Source organism: Cherax quadricarinatus, chromosome 2 (assembly GCF_038502225.1).
Source record: "Cherax quadricarinatus isolate ZL_2023a chromosome 2, ASM3850222v1, whole genome shotgun sequence".
NCBI classification, from domain to species: Eukaryota; Metazoa; Arthropoda; class Malacostraca; order Decapoda; family Parastacidae; genus Cherax; species Cherax quadricarinatus.
In genome coordinates, this window is record NC_091293.1 from 75908914 (window position 1) to 75934370 (window position 25457).

The following is a 25457-nucleotide window of genomic DNA, read 5'->3' on the forward strand; positions in this document are numbered from 1 at the left end:
CACCCAAACACAGTCATACCAGCAAACACAGTCAATGCCGAATTGCAGAAAATATCTGCCTGGATGATGACTAATAAACTTACCCTGAATACTGATAAAACCTATTTCATTTAGTTTGGAAACAAAGCTGCAAATGATCCAATTAACATAGTGCCAAATTGATCACCAGTCACAAGACTTACAGAGGGAAAATTCCTAGGTATCCACCTTGACAGTAGCCTTAGGTTCCGGACACACATACAACAAATCACCAAGAAAATCTCCAAGACTGTAGGCATACTATCAAAGATAAGACACTACGTTCCACAATCAGCTGTCATGGCACTGTACCATACACTCATATACCCGTATCTTACATATGGAATTTGTGCATGGGGATCAACAACATCCAATCACCTAAAACCCCTCATAACCCAGCAAAAGGCAGCAGTAAGAATGATAACGAATTCCCACTCCCGCCAGCATACTCCACCAATTTTCAAAAGTCTGAATCTGCTCACCATTAAGAACATCCATACTTATTCATGTGCCTACTACATACACAGAACAATACACACAAATATAAACCGTCCACACAAACTTCTCACCAACTTAAACAGGTCACATGACCACAACACAAGATACAGATCTCTTTTTGATATACCTAGTGTCCTTATCACACTGTGTAAGAACTCTATGCACATAAAGGGCCCCAAAATATGGAATTCATTACCAGAAGATATTAAAGTAACTCAGTCTGAAAATCAGTTTAAGACTCTTCTCAAAAGCCACTTAATCACCCTAGACTAAACACTAAATACTCAGTACACACATACTCACCTATGTACTCCCACATCATAACTTCAATAATCACTTTGAACCTTTTATCCATTGTTGACAGGAATGTAATTGAACCATTGTTTTCACAAAAAGCATTTTAGACTATATGAATACTGTATATCCTTTGTCTTATACAAATTTAATTCACTTACAATTAATAATCTACTGTTCAGCTATGAAATAATTACTGTCCTACTGTACAACTATGATATAATCCTTAGTATTAAGTAGACTGTAAGCCAATAATGTTAAGTTGGCCCATAATGCCTAGGCATAATAGAGGCTCTCTTTGCATCGCAACCCACTATCGTAAATATAAAATCTCAATGTACTGTTTGCAAAGACATTAAATAAATAAATAGATGCCATCATAAACGAGAGAACGTGTTAACTGAGAGAGAATGGGTGAACAACAGACACATGGAACTCATGAAGAATGTAAATAAACCAAGAGTGAATGGGTTGTGGAAGGCCAGGCAATTGTGTATTAATACCTGTCTTACTTGCTGTTGATATGTGCTCATTCTTCATTATGCATGTGTTTGTGAAACTTTTTCACCGCATTATACTTTACGTTGTGTACAAGTTGTCTTCACATTGGTGCAGTAGAATACATAACAGTAACACTCCCATTCTCATGCAACCCAACTCTTTGACAGCAAATGACGCTACTTATGAGTGAAGGCATATGAAAGGAATATTCTTCTATGGTTACCCCAGTGATTTTATGCAGTTTCTCTGATGATGTTGTACTAGAGAAAATGTGTTATAGTAATTGTCGTATACTGTTTTACACCCGCCCAGCTAGCACACCTCACAATTATGTAAATTTGTTTTGCTATGATTGTACAGTGAACCCCCACCCAACGGCGGTATCAAATAACGGCAAATTCGTCTAACGGCGCTCTTTGGCATAAAAAAAAGATGGCTCTACCAATGGCGAAAAAGTCATCTAACGGCGTTTGTCCAGAACGTGTCCATGTGGCGGGAGCATGGCCTGAGCGAGCCCAGCCACTCCAAGACTCAGCGTGCCATTGTTTACAAGCTGTTGCGGTCGCTTCCACATGCACCTGCCATATATTTTGGATTATTCCAGTGTTTTTAGTGCTTGTAACTGTTAAATAAGGCACCATGGGTCCCAAGAAAGCTTCTAATGCCAAGCCTGTGTTAAGAAGGGTGAGAATTACGATGGAAATGAAGATAGAGATAATTGAAAAATACAAAAGTGGAGTGCGTATGTCCGAGTTGGAAAGGCTGTACAACAAACCCCATTCAACCATCAGTACTATCTTGGCAAACAGAAAGGCAATCAAGGGAGCCGTTGTTGCGAAAGGTGCAAGTATGTTTTCAAAACGGAGACCACAAATAATTGAAGAGGTAGATAAACTGTTATTGGAATGGATAAACGAAAAGCAATTATCAGGAGATAGTGTTTCTCAGTCTATAATTTGTGAAAAGGCAAGGCAGTTGCATGATGATCTCATTAAAAAAATACCTCAAAATAGTGATGATATTGATGAATTTAAGGCCAGCAAAGGATGGTTTGAGAGATTTAAGAATCATAGTGGCATACACAGTGTGGTAAGGCATGGTGAGGCTGCCAGTTCAGACAAAAAAGCAGCTGGAAAGTATGTGCAGGACCTTAAGGAATACACAGAGACTGAAAATTTAAAACCTGAACAAGTGTTTAATTGTGACGAAACAGGCCTGTTTTGGAAGAAAATGCCAAACAGGACCTACATTACTCAGGAGGAAAAGGCACTCCCAGGACATAAGCTTATGAAAGACAGGCTGACATTAATATTGTGTAGTAATGCTAGTGGTGGCTGCAAAGTGAAGCCTTTATTGGTGTATCACTCTGAAACTCCCAGTGTTCAAGAAAAACAATATCATCAAGGGTAATTTGTGTGTGCTGTGGAGATCAAACAGTAAGGTATGGGTCACTAAGGAATTTTTCTTGGACTGGTTTTATGGTGTGTTTGGCCCCACTATGACAAAATACCTCCAGGAAAAGAAATTGTCACTCAAGTGCCTCATGGTAATTAACAATGCTCCTGCTCATCCCCACGACTTGCAAGAAGAAATTGCAGGGGAGTTTGGTTTTGTTAAAGTTAAGTTTTTGCCTCCTAATACAACTCCTCTCCTCCAGCCCATGGACCAGCAGGTTATTTCAAACTTCAAAAAACACTACACAAAAGCAGTGTTTCAAAAGTGCTTTGAAGTGACCTCAGATACTCAACTGACCCTAAGAGAGTTTTGGAAAGATCACTTCAGCATCCTCAGTTGCATAAACCTCATAGGTAAGGCTTGGGAGGGAGTGACTACCAGGACTTTGAACTCTGCTTGGAGGAAACTGTGGCCACAATGTGTACAAGAGAGGGATTTTGAAGGGTTTGGGGCTAACCCTCAGGAGCCTATGCCAGCAGTGGAAGCTATTGTGTCCTTGGGGAAGTTCTTGGGGTTGGAGGTTTGTGGGGAGGATGTGGAAGAGTTGGTGCAGAACGACAAGGAAGAATCAACCACTGCAGACCTGCAAGAGCTTCAGGTGCAACAGCAACAGATCACATCTCAGGAATGTTCTTCAGGGCAGGAGGAAGAGAGACGGAGGAAGATGACTTCGTCAAGGATTAGGGAAATGTGTTCAATGTTTACAAAGGTGCAAGCATTTATGAATGAATTTTATCCTGTCACAGAAGTTGAAAGCCATAATGGCAACATGTACAGTGACACTTTTCTGTCCCATTTTAGGGAAATCCTAAGGGCACATGAGAAACAGAGCTCTCTGGACAGATTTTTGGTGCAACAGGGGTTCAGTGACTCTCAAGCTGGTCCTATTGGCAATAAGAAGTCAAGAAGGGAGGTAACCCCACCAAAGGACTTAGTACTTCAAGTCTTTATGGAAGGGGGTTCCCCTTCCAAACAATAAAACACCTACATCATCTTCCCTTCTACCGTCTCATCACTCATCAATAACTCTACAATAAAGGTAAGTGGCATTTAATTATTGTTTATTTTGTATGTCCCATTCGTTTTTGTGTAGGGAAATATATATTTCATGTAAAACAAATTATTTTGTTTAATACTTTTGGGTGTCTGGAACGGATTAATTCTATTTCCATTATATTTCTTATGGGGAAAATTAATTCGACTACTGGCAAATCCGACTAACGGCAAATTCGACTAATGGCAAATTCGGCTAACAGTAAATTTGACTAACAGCTAGCTCTCTGGAACGGATTAATGCCGTTGGCCGAGGGTCCACTGTATATATTTTGTTTATATGACATATATGCCATTGATGGATTAATGAAAATATCTATAATAATGGTACTACTATTATAGTAGTACCAACACTCTTATATGGGTGTGAAGCTTGGGTGGTAAATGCAGCAGCGAGGAGACGGTTGGAGGCAGTGGAGATGTCCTGTTTAAGGGCAATGTGTGGTGTAAATATTATGCAGAAAATTCGGAGTGTGGAAATTAGGAGAAGGTGTGGAGTTAATAAAAGTATTAGTCAGAGGGCAGAAGAGGGGTTGTTGAGGTGGTTTGGTCATTTAGAGAGAATGGATCAAAGTAGAATGACATGGAAAGCATATAAATCTATAGGGGAAGGAAGGCGGGGTAGGGGTCGTCCTCGAAAGGGTTGGAGAGAGGGGGTAAAGGAGGTTTTGTGGGTAAGGGGCTTGGACTTCCAGCAAGCGTGCGTGAGCGTGTTAGATAGGAGTGAATTGAGACAAATGGTACTTGGGACCTGACGATCTGTTGGAGTGTGAGCAGGGTAATATTTAGTGAAGGGATTCAGGGAAACCGGTTATTTTCATATAGTCGGACTTGAGTCCTGGAAATGGGAAGTACGTACAATGCCTGCACTTTAAAGGAGGGGTTTGGGATATTGGCAGTTTGGAGGGATATGTTGTGTATCTTTATATGTGTATGCTTCTAGACTGTTGTATTCTGAGCACCTCTGCAAAAACAGTGATAATGTGCGAGTGTGGTGAAAGTGTTGAATGATGATGAAAGTATTTTCTTTTTGGGGATTTTCTTTCTTTTTTGGGTCACCCTGCCTCGGTGGGAGACGGCCGACTTGTTGAAAAAAAAAAAAAAAAAAAAATCTATAATAATGTAATATATGACATTTAAAGAGCCCCAGAGTGATTATTTTTATGCTTATTGCATCTTCAACACTACTGAGGCACTCTCAGTGATTTTAAGTAAAGTTTATTTCTTTGTAAAGATTACAATGTGTAATTACAATTTTGATTTGCTAAGTACTGTACCTGCATGCCAGCACAGTGTATAAATTAATTTAGGTACAGATACACATAAGTACAATTATCAGAGTACAGTATATATAAAATATGCAATAACTTTAAAACATTTGAAACTTTGGTAAGTTTCCAGACATAATCAAGATGCAGAGCTCATGGAGAATGTAAACAAAACAAACATGAGTGGGACACGGACAGCGTAATAGTGAATCAGGATATAATTTGAAATGTCCGTATTAGCGAATCACCATAAAGTGAAGTACCAAAAAGAATGTATCTCCTGTATATTAACCCTTTGAGGGTTTTCGTCGTACTAGTACGTCTTACGTGTAGGGGTTTTTGACGTACTAGTACTCATAAATTCTAGCGGCCTCAAATCTAGTGGGAGAAAGCTGGTAGGCCTTCATATGAAAGAATGGGTCTACGTGGTCAGTGTGCACAGTCTAAAAAAAAATCCTGCAGCACACAGTGCATAATGAGAAAAAAAAAACTTTGACCATTTTTTTTGAATAAATCAGCGACTTTGCAGTGTATTTTCGTATGGTATTTATTGTTGTATTCTAGTTTTCTTGGGCTCATTTTATAGAATGGAAGACATATTACAGAAATTGAGATGATTTTGACTGGTTTTACAAAGAAAGGTGCCTTGAAATTGAGCTCAAAGTAGCAGAAATGTTCGATTTTTACCAAACTTCAAAAGTAAACAAATCGTGCCAAGCGTGCAATACACGTCAACTGGTGAGTCTAATATTCTTTCACAAGTGCACCAATAATATTTATACCATTTTTTACACTAATGCAGTAGTCTGCATAACAGTAAATCTTATATTTTTTGTGAAAATAAAAATTCAAAGTGGAAAGCAAAAGAATATAAGAGGGGCCTTGAGACGTGACTAATGACCAGAGGAAATGTCATTTTAGTGCCAGGAATGTCTTTCTTGTTTATTCTGGATCGTATTCGGAAATTGGCATCTTTTGAAATTTGTGTGAAATTGGCAAAATTGCTAAATTCTGACCACTGTACTGGATAGTTGAATTTCATAAATGAGTGGTTTCTTGCACCCATTCGATAGAAAAAATGGAGTTCTAGCGAAATATTCATGTTTTTTGTCGACTAGTACAGTGAAATTGGCCGAAAATGGGGCTCAAAGTGGGCAAAATCGCCGATGCGTAAACATCGCCGAGACCGCTAACTTTGAGAGAGCATAATTCCGTACGTTTTCTATCAAATTTCAAACTTTTGGTGTCTTTATGATCGGGAAAAGATTCTCTATCTTTTCATAAGAGAAAATAATTTTTTTTTTTTTAAATTTGGCCGACCCTGAGAACGAGTTTCGGAGAGGGCCTGTCGACCCTCAAAGGGTTGAGGAAGAAGCTGGTACATGTGATGACTGGATAGTTGAAAGAATTGTTCGGCATAATTAACTATTGTTGAAATAGATTGAAGAAGACCCAATGAGTTGTGCTAATGTCAAAAATTTTATATTGGCAGGGAGCAGATTTGAAGATACGAAAAACTGAGTACTAGTGCGTCTGACACAGACAGCACTTGCGTACTAGTACATTGGACACAGTTTAAGGGTTAACTTTGGGTGGTCTGGACAGTGAAAGCATTAAAAAAAAAAGAGTAAGATAAAAATGAAAACAGTGTAATTTAATAATTCATATGGATAATTCAGCACAAGTGGTGTGAGTTTTTTCTATGTCTGCTTAGTGCACGGCAAACATTTTACCGTATCCCTACACAGAGAGGTGAAATATGTAGAGTGAAGTACAATAATCAGAGGCACTCACCTCTACAACAAGGGTTTGGAGCAATACCCAAGGAGCATATTAAACTGACAGCTGAGCGGTTGCATATTTCTGTAGATCTAAAATTACTATAGACTTCAGTAATAGCAGTAGCCATAGCATATGATGGGAAGAGAAGAAAAATCCAGTCCAGTAAATTTGCTACATGGCCAAGTTGCAGGTCTGGTATGCGAAGGATGGTCACTGTGATGACAGTAGCCATGCCTGGAAACAAAAGCTTTTTTATATTTTAATTAATCTTTAAAAAAAAAATAGAATAGTAGTTTCCTCTCACACCATATCTCAATTAAAATTTAACTTAAACTTGTTACTATGTACTGTATTAGGAGTAGTCTGCCTGAAATACCCCGGCATGATAGTGGCTTTCTTTGTACTTAGCAAACCAAAATTGTAATTACATATTGCAACCTTTACAAAGGAAAAAACCTTTATCTTTATCATATCTATTCTAGTTTGACACTACAATGCAGAGCACTTATATATGAACTTCCTGATATAAAATATTCATCATAAAAACTAACAATGCTAAGGAACAAAAAAGTATACAAATAAAGAATATCTCAAGCTTTGTGTTACTGCTTCCTTCCAATAGGCACTGTTGATTATTCAGTAATCAACATGGCATCTCAACAGTGCAAGATGTTCTGTGTCCTTGAGTATGATACAACACACACTGTGATCAATATTCAGTAACAGTTTACAAAGAAATGTGAAAGAGATCCACTAAGTGGGCACTGAAAATATATTGATAGTGGATGTATCTGCAAAGAAAACACCTAGCATAGTTTTTTACTAATGTGGCAACAGTAGAAGAAATTTCAGAAACATTTATTCATATTCCAAAGAAATATATGAGTTGTGCTAGCCATGAAGTTAATTTATCTCCATCAACAGTATGGAAAATTGGGAAAACACATTACCTTTTCAAATTATAAATGTTACAAAATATAACAAGAGGATGACAATGTGAAAGAAAATCAAAGTAAAATGTAAGGTTCAATATGATATACAGTGGACCCCCGCTTAACGATCACCTCCCAATGCGACCAATTATATAAGTGAGTTTGTACATGTATGTTTGGGGGTCTGAAATGGACTAATCTACTTCACAATATTCCTTATGGGAACAAATTCGGTCAGTACTGGCACCTGAACATACTTCTGGAATGAAAAAATATCGTTAACTGGGGGTCCACTGTACCACCCTCCCCTCAAACATCTCCTTGCCAACCTCAACAGAACACATGACCATAACACAAGGCACAGATCACTCTTTGATGTTCCTCGTGTTCATCTCACACTATGCAAAAACTCAATGCACATAAAAGGCCCTAAAATCTGGAATTCATTACCTGTAAATATAAAAGAAACACTACCTGTTTATAAATTCAAGTCTCTACTCAAAGATCACTTACTCACCCAAAACCAAATAAATACTGAATAACTGAACCTTATAAATTGTATATCTTAAATGTTTCTCACAATTATATCACATAAATGTTAAACCTAAAACCGAATCTAACTTTATTATTTTTTAAATACACTACCTAACAGAATCCTTCATATGACTGAATGCAACCATATGACCTGTCTTTGTAATACTCACTTGTGCTTTATAGTAATCTGCTTACATTAATGTTTTATCACTGACTTCATCATTGCTTAGTTAATCTTAAGTTAATTTTAAGCCAGCCCGTAATGCTATGCATAGTATAAGTGGCTTTGGCATGCTGCTCTTATCTGTATTTTTTTGTACCTCTGTATGTGTGCTCAAATTTATAATAAATAAATAAATAAATAAATAAATAAATGTGCAGGGCTATAAAGGAGTGCATACTGAAATTTAAAAGCTTCAAAATAAATATATGAAGTTGTTCTTATTCGTATAACTTAATTTTTGCCACAGAAGTGTTAGTTTTTATAATCTCTATCTTAACCTTTTCCTGTCTGTAATATAAACTATGTTATTGACACCGGGGTCTGTCACATAGATCTATGTCAAGAGCTCAGCTCACTCAGATAAGCTGTGAGTGGTAAATTTTAGCCCAGATATGAGAGAATGGATTTGTGTAGTGAGTGTGCACAATATAGAAAAAAAAATATTTACCTACATACTGAGGTCCTGAGTTCAAATCTCCGGTATGGCTGGAAAATATTAGGACGTGTTTCCATAAGACACCTGCTGTCCCTGTTCACCCATCAGTATAAAATGGGTACCTGGGTGTTAGTTGACTGGTGTGGGTTGCATCCTGGGACAAAACTGACCTAATTTGCCCGAAATGCTCAGCATAACAAACGGCTTTCTATGTATAGTAGTATGTCATTGATGTCAGCTTGGCCTGTATACCTTGTACAGTACACGTACTTGTAGAAATAAAGATATTATTATTATTACCTCTTGCTGTTTATGATGGGAAAAGCAAAACTCAGACCCTGTGTTTGGTTTAAAACATCAATTTTTGAAGTGTTTTCTAGGATAGTTTTTTATGGTTTTATAAGTGGTTTCTAGGTATCATTTGATAGGTTAGAAGACATTCTGCTGAAGTAAAGATAAGTTTATTTGGTGTACCCTGAAACCAACCTCAAAGTTGCAGAAATATTAAATTTTTTTCTGATATTCCTGAGGATGGGTAAGGCACCCCCTGCCTGTTTTATAGATTTTTATTAGGTTTGATTTAATTAGTGGGATGCCATAAGACAGGAACAATCACTACTGGTTATATTTTCTATCCAATAAATAAGGTAAACCTTTGATTTTTTGGGGATGAATTCAAAATGGGAGGCAAGAGTAATATAGGAGAGGCCTGGGGTTGTGATTAATAAACAGGAAATACAGTGGTACCCTGACTTACGAGTGCCCCAACTTACGAGTTTTCCGAGTTAAGAGCCATCACATGGTCGATTTTTTGCTTTGAGTTGCAAGCCAAAATCCGAGTTATGAGTGAGCTCCAGATACACTGACACTAATTGGAGGCGTATCTGAAGTCAAATCCAACTCTGTACCCAGAGGAATGTCAGGTACTTTGTCCCGTCCCACATGCTCTTCCATGACATAAGTGGAAGGATAATACTCCCACACTAATCACAGATTGTAGTGAGGTACTTCGTCCCTTGTTTGGTTCTCGTATAAATCCGGGGAAGAGGTGACCTCCATTTCAACATTCAGTTTGTTCAGAAACATTAATTAAGGTGGGTGGAGTAGTGATGGTGGTGGGTGGAGTAGAGATGGTGGTGGGTGGAGTAGAAATGGTGGTGGATGGAGAAGTGAGGGTGGTGGATGAAGTAGTGATAATGGTGGGTGGAGTAGATATGGTGGTGGGTGGAGTAATGAGGGTGGTGGGTGGAGTAATGAGGGTGGTGGGTGTAGTAGAGATGGTGGTGGGTGTAGTAGAGATGGTCGTGGGTGGAGTAGTGAGGGTGGTGGGTTGAGTAGTGAAGGTGGTCGGTGGAGTAGAGATGGTGGTGGGTGGAGTAGTGAGGGTGGTGGGTGTAGTAGAGATGGTGTAGTGGGTGGAGTAGTGGTGGTGGGTGGAGTATACAATACATGACACTCACCTTTATTGAAGATCTGGTGATGATTGATGGGATGGGAGGAGGGGAGAGTGTGGAAGTTATTGTTTAGGAGGGCAATCCCCTTTCATTAGGACTTGAGGTAACAAGTCCTTTTCCGGGGTTACTTCCCTTCTTTTAACCCTTTGAGGGTCGACAGGCCCTCTCCGAAACTCGTTCTCAGGGTCGGCCAAATTTAAAAAAAAAAAAAATAATTTTCTCTTATGAAAAGATAGAGAATATTTTCCCGATCATAAGGACACCAAAAATTTGAAATTTGATGGAAAACTTACGGAATTATGCTCTCGCGAAGTTAGCGGTCTTGGGGATATTTACGCATCGGCGATTTTGCCCACTTTGAGCCCCATTTTGGGCCAATTCCACTGTACTAGTCGACAAAAAACATGAATATTTCGCTAGAACTCCATTTTTTCTATCGAATGGGTGCAAGAAACCACCCATTTATGAAATTCAACTATCCAGTACAGTGGTCAGAATTTAGCAATTTTGCCAATTTCATACAAATTTCAAAAGATGCCAATTTCCGAATAGGGTCTAGAATAAACAAGAAAGACATTCCTGGCACTAAAATGACATTTCCTCTGGTCATTAGTCACGTCTCAATGCCCCTCTTATATTCTTTTGCTTTCCACTTTGAATTTTTATTCTCACAAAAAATATAAGATTTACTGTTATGCAGACTACTGCATTAGTGTAAAAAATGTTATAAATATTATTGGCGCACTTGTGAAAGAATATTAGACTCACCAGTTGACGTGTATTGGACCATTGGCACGATTTGTTTACTTTTGAAATTTGGTAAAAATCGAACATTTCTGCTACTTTGAGCTCAATTTCAAGGTATCTTTCATTGTAAAACCAGTCAAAATCATCTCAATTTCTGTAATATGTCTTCCATTCTATAAAGTGAGACCAAGAAAACTAGAATACAACAATAAATACCATACGAAAATACAGTGCAAAGTCGCTGTTTTATTACAAAAAAACGGTCAAAGTTTTTTTTTTCTCATTATGCACTGTGTGCTGCAGGATTTTTTTTAGACTGTGCACACTGACCACATAGACCCATTCTTTCATATGAAGGCCTACCAGCTTTCTCCCACTAGATTTGAGGCCGCTAGAATTTAGGCGTACTAGTACGTCAAAAACCCTGGGTCGTAAGCCGTACTAGTACGTCCGAAACCCTCAAAGGGTTAATGCCACTAGGACCAGCTTGAGAGTCACTGGACCTCTGTCACACAACGTATCTGTCCATAGAGCTCTGTACCTCCCATTCCTTTAAGACTTTCCTAAAATGGGCCATAACATTGTCATTGTACAGGTTGCCAACATGGCTTGCAGTAGCTGTCAGGGTGATTTTCATTCGTAAAGGTTTGCAGTTCAACCCACTTTGCACACATTTCCTTAATCTCTTCTTTCAATTCCATACTAATTCTCACCCTTTTTACCACAGGGATGGCAGTAGAAGCTTTCTTGGGGTCCATGATGACTTATTTTGCAGTTACAAGCACTAAAAACACTGGGATAATGTGAAATGTACCGAATGTATGCATAGACGTGACCGCACTGGCTGGCTTGTAAACACTGGCGCTGAGGCCACATGTGGGACGCGTCCCGGACGAATCACGTAAGGCGAGATTTTTATCATGAGGCGAGGCAAAATTTTTGCGTTCAAATGCTTCGTATGGCGGATTTAACGTAACGTGATGTGTTCGTAAGGCGGGGGTCCACTGTACGAGCAAACTGAGTTGCGAGCTTGGTCACAGAACGAATTAAACTCATATGTCAAGGTACCACTGTATTGCTTTAGTGTCTCAAATGCCTGCAGTATTTATTTTTGACACTTTTTAAATCATAAACTTTTTGAAGTTTACATAAAATTGGCCAAATTACTGACTTCTTGTGCTCATTCGACAGAATGGCCATGGTAGCCCATAGCCTGGTGGTAAAAGCTCTCGTTTCACATAGTGAGTGTTGAAACATTAGCATGTATCCTTACACTGGTTGTCTATGTTCACCCATCAGTATAAAATGGGTACTTGGGTGTTAGTTGACTGGTGTGGGTCATATCCCAGGACATAATTGACCTAATTTACCTGAAATGCTCTGCATAACAAAGGGTGTTCTAGCTCTGACTAACCCAACTGAAGTCTCCCTTATTATCAACAAATTAAAAAACAAGACAGCGAGATTTAAATACCTTACCACCCATTATATACAAAAAAGTGTCACAGGTGCTATCACCAATCATTGCAACACTCTTTAACAAATCCACTGAATACTCTACCTTTCCTACAGTTCTCAAAATAGCAAGGGTCACCCCGATCCATAAAGGAGGAGACCACACAGACTTGAATAACTATAGGCCAATATCCAACTTACACCCTCTCTCTAAAATCTTTGAAAAATTAATCCATAAGCGTATCTATTCCTACCTCATCTCCCACAACATACTCAACCCCTGTCAATTTGGGTTCAGGCCTAATAAAAATACTAATGATGCTATTATCCACATGCTAGAACATATTTATACAGCAATAGAGAAAAAAGAAGTCCCACTGGGGATCTTCATTGACTTACATAAAGCTTTTGATACAGTTGACCATGACTTGCTCCACATAAAATTGTCGCACTATGGTATAAGAGGGCACTCCCTCAACTACCTAAAGTCATACCTCAGCAACAGAAGCCAATATGTGTACACAAATGGGGCAAACTCTTCAGCACAGCTAATTACAGTTGGTGTCCCACAGGGAAGTGTCCTAGGCCCTCTTCTCTTTCTCATATACATAAATGACCTACCAAATGCATCGCAACTACTCAAACCCACACTATTTGCAGATGACACTACATACGTCTACTCTCACCCGTGCCCAGTCATGCTAGCCAATACTGTAAATACCGAATTACAGAAAATATCAACCTGGATGAGGACCAACAAACTTACTCTAAACATTGACAAAACCTACTACATTCAGTTTGGTAACAGAGCTGCAGATGTGTCTCTTAACATAATGATAAATGGATCACCTATCACAAAACTCACAGAGGGAAAATTCCTAGGAATCCACCTTGATAATAGACTCAAATTTCAAACACATATACAACAAATTTCCAAAAAAATTTCCAAGATCGTAGGCATACTATCGAAGATACGGTACTATGTTCCACAGTCAGCCCTCCTGGCCCTATATCACTCACTTATTTACCCCTATCTCACCTATGGAATTTGTGCATGGGGCTCAACAACAGTAAACCATCTCAGACCACTAATCACCCAACAAAAGGCTGCAGTCAGAATGATAACAAATTCCCACTACAGACAGCACACTCTACCAATATTCAAAACTCTAAACCTACTCACAATACAAAACATCCATACTTATTACTGCACCTACTACATACATAGAACACTTAACTCTGACATAAACCCTCCCCTCAAACATTTCCTTACCAACCTCAACAGAACACATGACCATAACACAAGACACAGATCACTCTTTGATGCTCCTCGTGTCCATTGCACGCTATGCAAAAACTCAATGCACATAAAAGACCCTAAAATCTGGAATTCATTACCTGTGAATATAAAAGAAACACTGTCTGTTTATAAATTCAAGTCTCTTCTCAAAAATCACTTACTCACCCACAACTAAATAAATACTGAATAATTGTATCTCATATATGTCTCATTATTGTATCTCATAAATGTCAACCTGTGACCCAATCAAACTTTGTTACTACTTAACTTCATTACCTAACAGAATACTCCATTCTACTGATTACACAGCAACACAGTAAATGATCACATGACCTGTCTTTGTAATACTCATTTGTGCTAAATTGTTATCTGTTTACAATAATGTATTTACCACTGAATATATCATTGCTTAGTTAATCTTAAGTTAATTTTAAGCCTGCCCATAATGCTCTGCATACAAGGGGCTTTGGCATGCTGCACTTTAAAAATTGTATTCCTTGTACTTCTCTGTATCATGTTCAAAATAAATAAATAAATAAATAAATAAATAAATAAATACTGATTGTACAGCAATGCAAGCAACCATATGACCTGTTTCTGTAATACTCATTTGTGCTTAATTGTTATCTGTTTACAATAATGTTTTACCACTGAATACTTCACTGCTTAGTTAATCTTAAGTTAATTTTAAGCCTGCCCGTAATGCTATGCATTCAAGTGGCTTTGGCATGCTGCATTTAACTGTATTCTTTTGTACTTCTCTGTATCATGTTCAAATAAATAAATAAATAAATATAGTAGTATGTCATTGATGTCAGCTAGGCCTGTATACCTTGTACATGTAATTGTAGTGTCATGTTAAAGCCAAGCTTCAATAAGAATAATCAGAGAATTGAGTAGTGCTAAGAGGTCATCATAATGCTTACTGAGGGATCTAACATTATAACTAAATACTGATATATTCTTGGGGGCATTGAGAATCGTTTTTGCCTGGCTTGCTGTGTAATAAAGACATCTATTCTCAAAAGAATACTGTTGATCACTGCAGTTAGACAGAAGATTAAAATCTGGGCCAATATCCTTATTCACGAGCAAGGAAGTATAAAGTGTAAGAGGAAAGAAGGTATTTTCTTTTTGGGGATTTTCTTTCTTTTTTGGGTCACCCTGCCTCGGTGGGAGACGACCAACTTGTTGAAAAAAAAAAAAAAATTAACTAGGATAACTGTTAACAAAATCACTTAAGAGAGTATAGACAATGTCTAGAATAAAAAGTGATTAAGAACCTTACAACACTAATATAAATACTAGGCATCAAATTAACCACCTGATACTGCAGTAACTGCAATAATGAAAATTGCTAACAATAAGTAAAAGTTTTAGACAATATAATATATACAGTACTATACTAAAAATATGGTAGTGGGCACTGGATAACCTCTAATTTTGGGGGTTAAAGAATATAATACACAGTTTAAATAAAAATATGGTAGTGGGCACTGGATAACCTCTAATTTTGGGGGTTAAAGAATATAATACACAGTTTAAAAGTTAGACTACAATGGTCCCTGATTTTTACAGAACCTATGTTAAGAGTTAATAATTGTATCACAAAACATTGAAAGTTTGATTAATCAGGAAAAGAATCTAGTACTGTAATTATACAGGAAAAAAAAATCAAAGGAAATAAAAAATGAAATTTCGAAACTATTAATATGCTACACTGGGTAGTTTAAATTAGTCTTCAGATATATCAAGAAGAAATGCTAAAACAGCTATTAACAGTGTGCATTAAGCCAAAATTAGAATAAACAGTGATAGTAAGGTGCCTACATCTAAATTTAAAAAAAAAAGAGAGAAATCAGTGCTATAAAATGAATTCTTGCCTAAAAATATGACAGATATGAAAAAAACAGATGATGTGATAACCACATATAAAATCATACAGTGTGTTAGGAGATACTTGCTTTGTTTTTTTTTTAAAGATTAACCACCACCACCACCTTAAAAGGCTACACTAAAATAAATAAAAGCTTTTATTAGCATTATTGACAAGAAGAATATGAGGCCACAATGGTAAACTGGGATAAAATCAATGCTAATAGGATGCTAGGAAGTTTGTCTTGCATTATAGAATAACAGAACATTGGAACAGGATCTAAAAGGAGGTTATATATATTTTACAACCACTGAAAATATTTTCAGAATAAATAATAAAATAAAGAGTGAAGACATGATGTCATGAGCACAGCTCTGCTCCTCTAACTACAAAAGGTAATCAATTTTAATTACTCCCACATACCAGAAATTATATTTATGATAATCATCCTAGTAAATCCAGCTGATGGCACAGTGAAGAAGAATGAGCAGAGATACATCAGAGGCAAGGTCACCCAGACATAGTGAACAAATATCAGCAGGATTCTTGCCAGTTGCTCTCCTTCACTTAAACCCTTCAGACCAAACAACTGCAAAAAATGAAAAACAAAAACCAATACATATACTATGCAGAAGTGAAAATCTTGTTGTGGATACATGCAATGCATTGGAGTTATACAGGTGTACTCCAGGTAATATATAAAATAGTGAATAATTACATCCACAAATGATAATTTGTAGTATTGAAGCCCCTTTGGTAAGACAGTGGTTGAGTGAGTGATGGTGAAGGTGTTTCTTCTTTTTTGGGTCGCCCTACCGCAGTGGGAGAGAATCAGTTTGTTGGAAAAAAAATATAGATATTATACAGTACAGCCTCTCCTCACTTAATGACAGAGTTCCATTCCTAAGACCACATCAGAAAATGAATTTGTCTCTGCATAATATTTACACCACACATTGCGCTTAGACAGGACATCGCCACTGCCTCCAGCCACCACACTGCTGCAGCATTTGTAACCAAACTTCACACCCATATAAGTGTTGGCACCACTATACTTTCATACATTCCCTTCTTTGCCTCCATGGGTAACGTTTTTTTTGTCTCCACAGATACCTCAATGCACCACTCACCCTTTTACCTTGATCAATTCTATGGTTAACTTCATCCTTCAAAAATCCATCCGCAGACACATCTACTCCCAAATATCTGAAAACATTCATTTTTTCCAAACTCCTTCTCTCCAATGTAACATCAAATTTTTCTTTATCTAAATCATTTGATACCCTCATCACCTTACTCTTATCTATGTTCACTTTCAGCTTTCTACCTTTACACACCCTCCCAATTTCGTCCACTAACCTTTGCAGCTTTTCTTTATAATCTCTCATAAGCACAGTATCATCAGCAAAAAGTAACTGTGTCACTTCCCATTTTGTATTTGATTCCACATAATTTAATCCCACCCCTCTCCCGAACACCCTAGCATTTACTTCTTTTACAACCCCATCTATAAATATATTAAACAACCATGGTGACATTACACAGCCCTGTCTAAGGCTTGCTTTTACCGGGAAGTAGTCTCCCTCTCTTCTACACACCCTAACCTGAGCCTCACTATCCTGTAAAAACTCATTACAGCATTTAGTAACTTACCACCTATTCCATATACTTGCAATATCTGCCACATTGCTCCCCTATCCACTTTATCACATGCCTTTTCTAAATCCATAAATGCAATAAAAACTTCCCTACCTTTATCTAAATGCTGTTCACACACACATGCTTCAATGTAAACACTTGATCTACACATCCGCTACCCACTCTAAAACCTCCTTGCTCATCCGCAATCCTACATTCTGTCTTACCTCTAATTCTTTCAATAATAACCCTACCGTACACTTTTCCTGGTATACTCAGTAAACTTATTCCTCTGTAATTTTTACAATCTCTTTTGTCTCCCTTCCCTTTATATAAAGGGACTATACATGCTCTCTGCCAATCCTTAGGTACCTTAAATAACAAAAAGGCACAATACCGTGACTGGAACGATACACAAATAACCCGCACATAAAAGAGAGAAGCTTACGGCGACGTTTCGGTCCGACTTGGACTTTGTCAATGGTCCCAGTCGGACCGAAACGTCGTCGTAAGCTTCTCTCTTTTATGTGTGGGTTATTTGTGCTTAGGTACCTTCCCCTCTTTCATACATTTATTAAACAAAAATAGCAACCACTCCAACACTATATCCTGCACTGCTTTTAACATTCGTGTCATGATCCCATCAGTTCCAGCTGCTTTACCCCCTTTCATTCTACATAATGCCTCATGCACCTCCTCCACACTCACATCCTGCTCTTCTTCACTCCTAAAAGATGGTATACCTCCCTGGCCAGTGCATGAAATTACCGCCTCCCTTTCTTCATCGACATTTAAAAGTTCCTCAAAATATTCTCGCCATCTACTCAATACCTCCATCTCCCCATCTACTAACTCCCCTACTCTGTTTTTTAACTGACAAATCCATTCATTCCCTAGGCTTTCTTAACTTGTTTAACTCCAAAAATTTTTCTTATTTTCATTAAAATTTCTTGACAGTGCTTCTCCCACTCTATCATCTGCTCTCCTTTTGCACTCTCTCACCACTCTCTTCACCTTTCTTTTACTCTTCATATACTCTACTCTTCTTATAACACTTCTGCTTTGTAAAAAAACCTCTCATAAGCTACCTTTTTCTCTTTTATCACACTCTTTACTTCATTCCACCAATCACTCATCTTTCCTCCTGCACCCACCCTCCTATAACCACAAACTTCTTCCCCACGTTCTAATACTGCATTTCTAAAACTATTCCAACCTTCTTCAACCCCCCCCCCCCTCCCCACTACTCATACTTGCCCCAGCCCACCTTTCTGCCAATAGTTGCTTAAATCTCACCCGAACTTCCTCCTCCCTTAGTTTATACACTTTCACCTCCCTCTTACTTGTTGCCATTTTCCTCTTGTCTCATCTACCTCTTACTCTAACTGTAGGTACAACTAAATAATGATCCAATATATCAGTTGCCCCTCGATAAACATGTGCATCCTGGAGCCTACCCATCAACCTTTTATCCACCAATACATAATCTAACAAACTACTTTCATTACGTGCTATATCATACCTTGTATATTTATTTATCCTCTTTTTCATAAAATATGCATTACTTATTACAAAACCTCTTTCTGCATATAGCTCAATTAAAGGCTCCCCATTTTCGTTTACCCCTGGCACCCCAAATTTACCTACTACTCCCTCCACATTTTTACCCACTTTAGCATTGAAATCCCCAACCACAAGTACTCTCACACTTGGTTGAAAACTCCCCACGTATTCACTCAACATTTCCCAAAATCTCTCTCTCCCCCCTACACTTCTCTTTTCTCCAGGTGCATATACGCTTACTATAACCCACTTTTCACATCCAACCTTTATTTTACTCCACATAATCCTTGAATTAATACATTTATAGTCCTTCTTTTCCTGCCATAGCTTATTCTTCGACATTATTGTTACTTCTTTAGCTCTAACTCTATTTGAAACCCCTGACCTAATCCCATTTATTCCTCTCCACTGAAACTTTCCCACCCCCTTCAGCTTTGTTTCACTTAAAGCCAGGACATCCAGCTTCTTCTCATTCATAACATTTACAATCATCTCTTTCTTATCATTCACACAACATCCACGCACATTCAGACATCCTACTATGACAATTTTCTTCTTCTTATTCTTTTTAGTAATTATTACAGGAAAAGGGGTTACTAGCCCATTGTTCCTGGCATTTTAGTTGACTTTTACAACACGAATGGCTTACGGAGGAAAGATACTTATTCCGCTATCCCCTTGGATATTAAAGGAAAAGTAATAAGAACAAGAGCTATTAAGATAAAATCAAAGAAAACTAAGATGAGTGTGTATAAATAAACGTGTACATGTATGTGTAGTGTGACCTAAGTGTAAGTAGAAGTAGCAAGACGTACCTGTAATCTTGCATATTTATGAGACAGACAAAAGACACTATCAATCTCACCATCATGTAAAACAATTATAGGCTTTTGTTTTACACTCACTTGGCAGGACGGTAGTACCTCCTTGGGTGGTTGCTGTCTACCAACCTACTACAGTACTGTATGTATATATATATATATGTATATATTCCTTATATTATCCTAGGTTATTGTGCCCTAGGCTATATTATCCCAGGCTGTGTTGTCCCATGCTATATTGTTCTAGGTTATATTATAGGCCATACTGTTATATGCTATATTATAATGCTCTATATTGTTCTAGGCTATATTGTTCTAGGCTATATTGTTCTAGGCTATATTGTCCCAGGCCATATTGTCAAAGGATATATTGTCTCAGGCCATATTATCCCAGGCTATATTGTCCTAGGCAATATTGTTGCAGGCTACATTGTCTTATGCTATTTTGTCCTGGGCTATATTATCACAGGCTTTATTGTCCCAGACTATATTGTCCCAGGCTATATTGCCCCAGTCTATATTGTTTCAGGCTATATTGTCCTAGACTGTACTGTCCTTGGTTATATTATGCTAGGCTATATTGTCCCAAGCTATATTATTCTAGGCTATATTGTCCTATGTTACATTATCCTAGGCTATATTGTCCCAGGGTATATTCTCCCAGACTATATTGTCCCAGGCTATATTATCCCAGGCTATATTGTCCCAGGCTATAATGTCCCAGGCTATATTGTCCCAGGCTATATTGTCCCAGGCTATATTATCCCAGGCTATATTGTCCCAGGCTATAATGTCCCAGGCTATATTGTCCCAGGCTATATTGTCCCAGGCTATATTATCCCAGGCTATACTGTCCCAAGCTATATTATCCCAAGCTATATTTGCCAAGAGTGTGATGGTATGCTACCTAAACCTTATGTATGTTAATGTAAATATAATTGGTGATAATTTATTAATCTTTATTATGGTTCCCGGTCATTGTTTGGTGCTGTCACTGTTCAGCACTGTCACTGTTCAGCACTGTCACTGTTCAACGCTATCAATGCTCAGTGATGTCAATGTTCAGCACTGTCACTGTTCAGCATTGTCACTGTTCAGTGCTGTCACTGTTCAGCACTGTCAATGTTCAGTGATGTCACTGTTTAGCGCTGTCAATGTTCATTGATGTCACTGTTCAGCACTGTCAATGTTCAGTGATGTCACTGTTCAGCACTGTTACTGCTCAGCAATGTCACTGTTCAGTGCTGTCACTGTACAGCACTTTCAATGTTGAGTGCTGTCACTGTTCAGCACTGTCACTGTTCAGCACTGTCACTGTTAAGCAATGTCACTGTTCAGCACTGTCACTGTTCAGCAATGTCACTGTTCAGCACTGTCACTGCTCTAACCTCCTCCATGCTCTACCTCTCAGCGATTATTGTTGGCGGTGAAAGTAAGACTAGCTTACTGATTATGTTCAATAAAAGCAATTAGGTTAACAATACTCACAAAGAGACACAGAAGACATAAACAACAAGGAATTATAAACAAGATGAAGTCCCACAGTGCCGATGCGGTCCAGTAGGTGACGAAATTTACACCAGATACAAACTGAAGATGTTTTGCTTTAGCTGTTAAAAAAAAAAAAAAGATTAATTAATAGCTTATTTTTAAGTATTTTACAGAGTGGGCATAAAGTGGGTTCCTGCCACTCAAATATCCATGGCATATCATGTTAACCTGATTCACCAGACAATATTCATTTACAAAGTAATTTGCAAATATTAAGTCCAATTATTGATTTTGAATATTCAAAATAAGACAAAAGCAATATGGAATAACTTACTACTGTGTTCTTGGATGACAAAAATGACAAATGAAGCTGCTAAGAAGGACATCCCAAAGGCCAAATTAAAGCCAATTTGAAAACCTAGATTCTGCCGCTGGTCTTGTGTCAACTGTCAACAGGAATAAGTTTAAAAAATATATAAATACAAGAAAAAAAAGTTCACTTATTACTCATGATGTCTACTAATCTATATTTTGAATTCATTACCTGTGAATATAAAAGAAACACTGTCTGTTTATAAATTCAAGTCTCTTCTCAAAAATCACTTACTCACCCACAACTAAATAAATACTGAATAATTGTATCTCATAAATTGTATCTCGTAAATGTTTCTCATTATTGTATCTCATGTCTAACCTGTGACCCAATCAAACTTTATTTTTTAATTACATTACCTAACAGAATACTCCAATCTACTGAATGCTCAGCAACACAGTAAATGACCATATGACCTGTCTTTGTAATACTCATTTGTGCTAAATTGTTATCTGTTTACAATAATATATTTACCACTGAATATATCATTGCTTAGTTAATCTTAAATTAATTTTAAGCCTGCTCATAATGCTCTGCATACAAGGAGCTTTGGCATGTTGCACTGTAATAACTTTGTACTTCACTGTATCATGTTCAAATTAATAAATAAATAAATAAATAAATAAATGGTTTCTACAGTGTTCTGAAACAATGGTTTCAGAATACAGATTAGTAAACATCATGAAGAACATGTAACTTACTATAAGCTTCAGGATTATGTATTTGACATTATAAATATTTTGACATGCTTGCCAGTAATTTCTCATAGTATTATATCTCTGTATTTTGTAAAAAATTCTGTGTTCCATATACTAATCACAATAAAGGTGACTTAAAGATGGCTCAATATTATAACTAAGACTTAATGGAAACACAAATTTTTATATTGCAAACTATGGAAAATTATTAGGGTAGAAAAATACAGTAGCATATAAAGATAAAGATAAAGATTTATATCTTTGTAAAGGTTACAATGTGTAATTACAATTTTGGTTTGCTAAGTACAAAGAAAGCCACTATCATGCCAAGGCATTTCAGGCAGACTAATCCTAGTACATGGTAACTACTTAAAACTAGACAAGATAATACAGTGGACCCTCGTTTTCTGTAAGCATCAAAAGTCATAATTTTAAAAAATCGTAATGTTTTTTCGTCAAAATATTGACTCACGAATCGGCGTTTGACTCGCAAATAGTTGTTCATCCCAGACGCAAATGCATGGCCCCGAATGGCCCCACACTCCATTCACAGACAGTGTGCCATTATTTATCAGTGAGTGAGAACGATCCCACACGTTCATACGATACATTTCGTAATATTCCATTTGTTTTAGTGTTAGCAACTGCTAAATAAACCACCATGGCCCCAAAGAAAGCTCCTAGTGCCAGGCCTTTGGTAAAGGAGGTGCACAACACGATAGAATTCAAGAAAGAACTCATAGCAAAGTACCAAAGTGGAGGAGGAAGAGAGAGGGGAGAATGTACCTTCTTCAGTGATTCTATGATATATACAATACTAAAGCAGCACGAGTCGATAAAGGCTATAGCGCCACCAGCAATAAAGTGTAGCATTAACAGTGTAGCAAGTAAGTTAAGCGATTAATCGATAGAAAAAAGACAGCATGAACCTAACTTCTCCAATGTTGTTGGAGTTATATAGGGCTACTGACAACACCCCCATCTCTGCTGCCGCCTCCACCACCACTATGTATGGCTTATGCTCTCAGTGGCCCTTATACACCCAACAACAAAACACAACATCACTCGTGACATACGTAATGACATTTTTTATTCATTCTAGAGTATATGTCATGTTTCTATGTTACTAATATTGTTTATTATATCATATTAGATGAATTGTGATAGAAAAATAAGCCATAAAGTTGATATTAGTGTCACATTGAAGGATTATCTTGTCCTGCCTCCAAACACACTTCCCTGCCGCCGCCACAATTCCTAACATACGTAATGACATATTTTATTTATACACCAACAAGAGTCTTCAATAAAGATAAGTGTGATGTTATAATTGTTTTATTCTTCATGTTTCATTGTTTTCTGTGTATGTAAATCTATATTTCATGTAAAAAAAAAGTTTTTTTTGTTAATACTTTTGATCTGAAACAGATTAACTGGATTTACATTATTTCTTATGGGGAAAATGGCTTTGCAAATCATCATTTTCACCATTAGTCACACTTTTTTTTTTTATTATCACACCGGCCGATTCCCACCAAGGCAGGGTGGCCCGAAAAAGAAAAACTTTCACCATCATTCACTCCATCACTGTCTTGCCAGAAGGGTGCTTTACACTACAGTTTTTAAACTGCAACATTAACACCCCTCCTTCAGAGTGCAGGCACTGTACTTCCCATCTCCAGGACTCAAGTCCGGCCTGCCGGTTTCCCTGAATCCCTTCATAAATGTTACTTTGCTCACACTCCAACAGCACGTCAAGTATTAAAAACCATTTGTCTCCATTCACTCCTATCAAACACGCTCACGCATGCCTGCTGGAAGTCCAAGCCCCTCGCACACAAAACCTCCTTTACCCCCTCCCTCCAACCCTTCCTAGGCCGACCCCTACCCCGCCTTCCTTCCACTACAGACTGATACACTCTTGAAGTCATTCTGTTTCGCTCCATTCTCTCTACATGTCCGAACCACCTCAACAACCCTTCCTCAGCCCTCTGGACAACAGTTTTGGTAATCCCGCACCTCCTCCTAACTTCCAAACTACGAATTCTCTGCATTATATTCACACCACACATTGCCCTCAGACATGACATCTCCACTGCCTCCAGCCTTCTCCTCGCTGCAACATTCATCACCCACGCTTCACACCCATATAAGAGCGTTGGTAAAACTATACTCTCATACATTCCCCTCTTTGCCTCCAAGGACAAAGTTCTTTGTCTCCACAGACTCCTAAGTGCACCACTCACTCTTTTTCCCTCATCAATTCTATGATTCACCTCATCTTTCATAGACCCATCCGCTGACACGTCCACTCCCAAATATCTGAATACGTTCACCTCCTCCATACTCTCTTCCTCCAATCTGATATTCAATCTTTCATCACCTAATCTTTTTGTTATCCTCATAACCTTACTCTTTCCTGTATTCACCTTTAATTTTCTTCTTTTGCACACCCTACCAAAATCATCCACCAATCTCTGCAACTTCTCTTCAGAATCTCCCAAGAGCACAGTGTCATCAGCAAAGAGCAGCTGTGACAACTCCCACTTTGTGTGTGATTCTTTATCTTTTAACTCCACGCCTCTTGCCAAGACCCTCGCATTTACTTCTCTTACAACCCCATCTATAAATATATTAAACAACCACGGTGACATCACACATCCTTGTCTAAGGCCTACTTTTACTGGGAAAAAATTTCCCTCTTTCCTACATACTCTAACTTGAGCCTCACTATCCTCGTAAAAACTCTTCACTGCTTTCAGTAACCTACCTCCTACACCATACACTTGCAACATCTGCCACATTGCCCCCCTATCCACCCTGTCATACACCTTTTCCAAATCCATAAATGCCACAAAGACCTCTTTAGCCTTATCTAAATACTGTTCACTTATATGTTTCACTGTAAACACCTGGTCCACACACCCCCTACCTTTCCTAAAGCCTCCTTGTTCATCTGCTATCCTATTCTCCGTCTTACTCTTAATTCTTTCAATTATAACTCTACCATACACTTTACCAGGTACACTCAACAGACTTATCCCCCT

The 25457-nt window shown here is 37.9% G+C and overlaps 1 protein-coding gene across 5 annotated transcripts in view; it reads right to left on the bottom strand.

Annotated features, from left to right (window-relative positions):
- Window positions 1–25457, bottom strand: part of Abca3 (ATP binding cassette subfamily A member 3) — a 705605-nt gene that overhangs the window by 122862 nt on the left and 557286 nt on the right. For all 5 annotated transcript variants that reach the window (XM_070088958.1, XM_070088966.1, XM_070088973.1 and 2 more), the window contains 4 exons: window positions 21674–21785; window positions 21337–21458; window positions 16250–16415; window positions 6882–7103 (listed from right to left, as the gene is read on the bottom strand). In XM_070088958.1, coding sequence (XP_069945059.1) covers window positions 6882–7103; window positions 16250–16415; window positions 21337–21458; window positions 21674–21785 — 622 coding nt within the window. The remainder of the gene's footprint in view (window positions 1–6881; window positions 7104–16249; window positions 16416–21336; window positions 21459–21673; window positions 21786–25457) is intronic.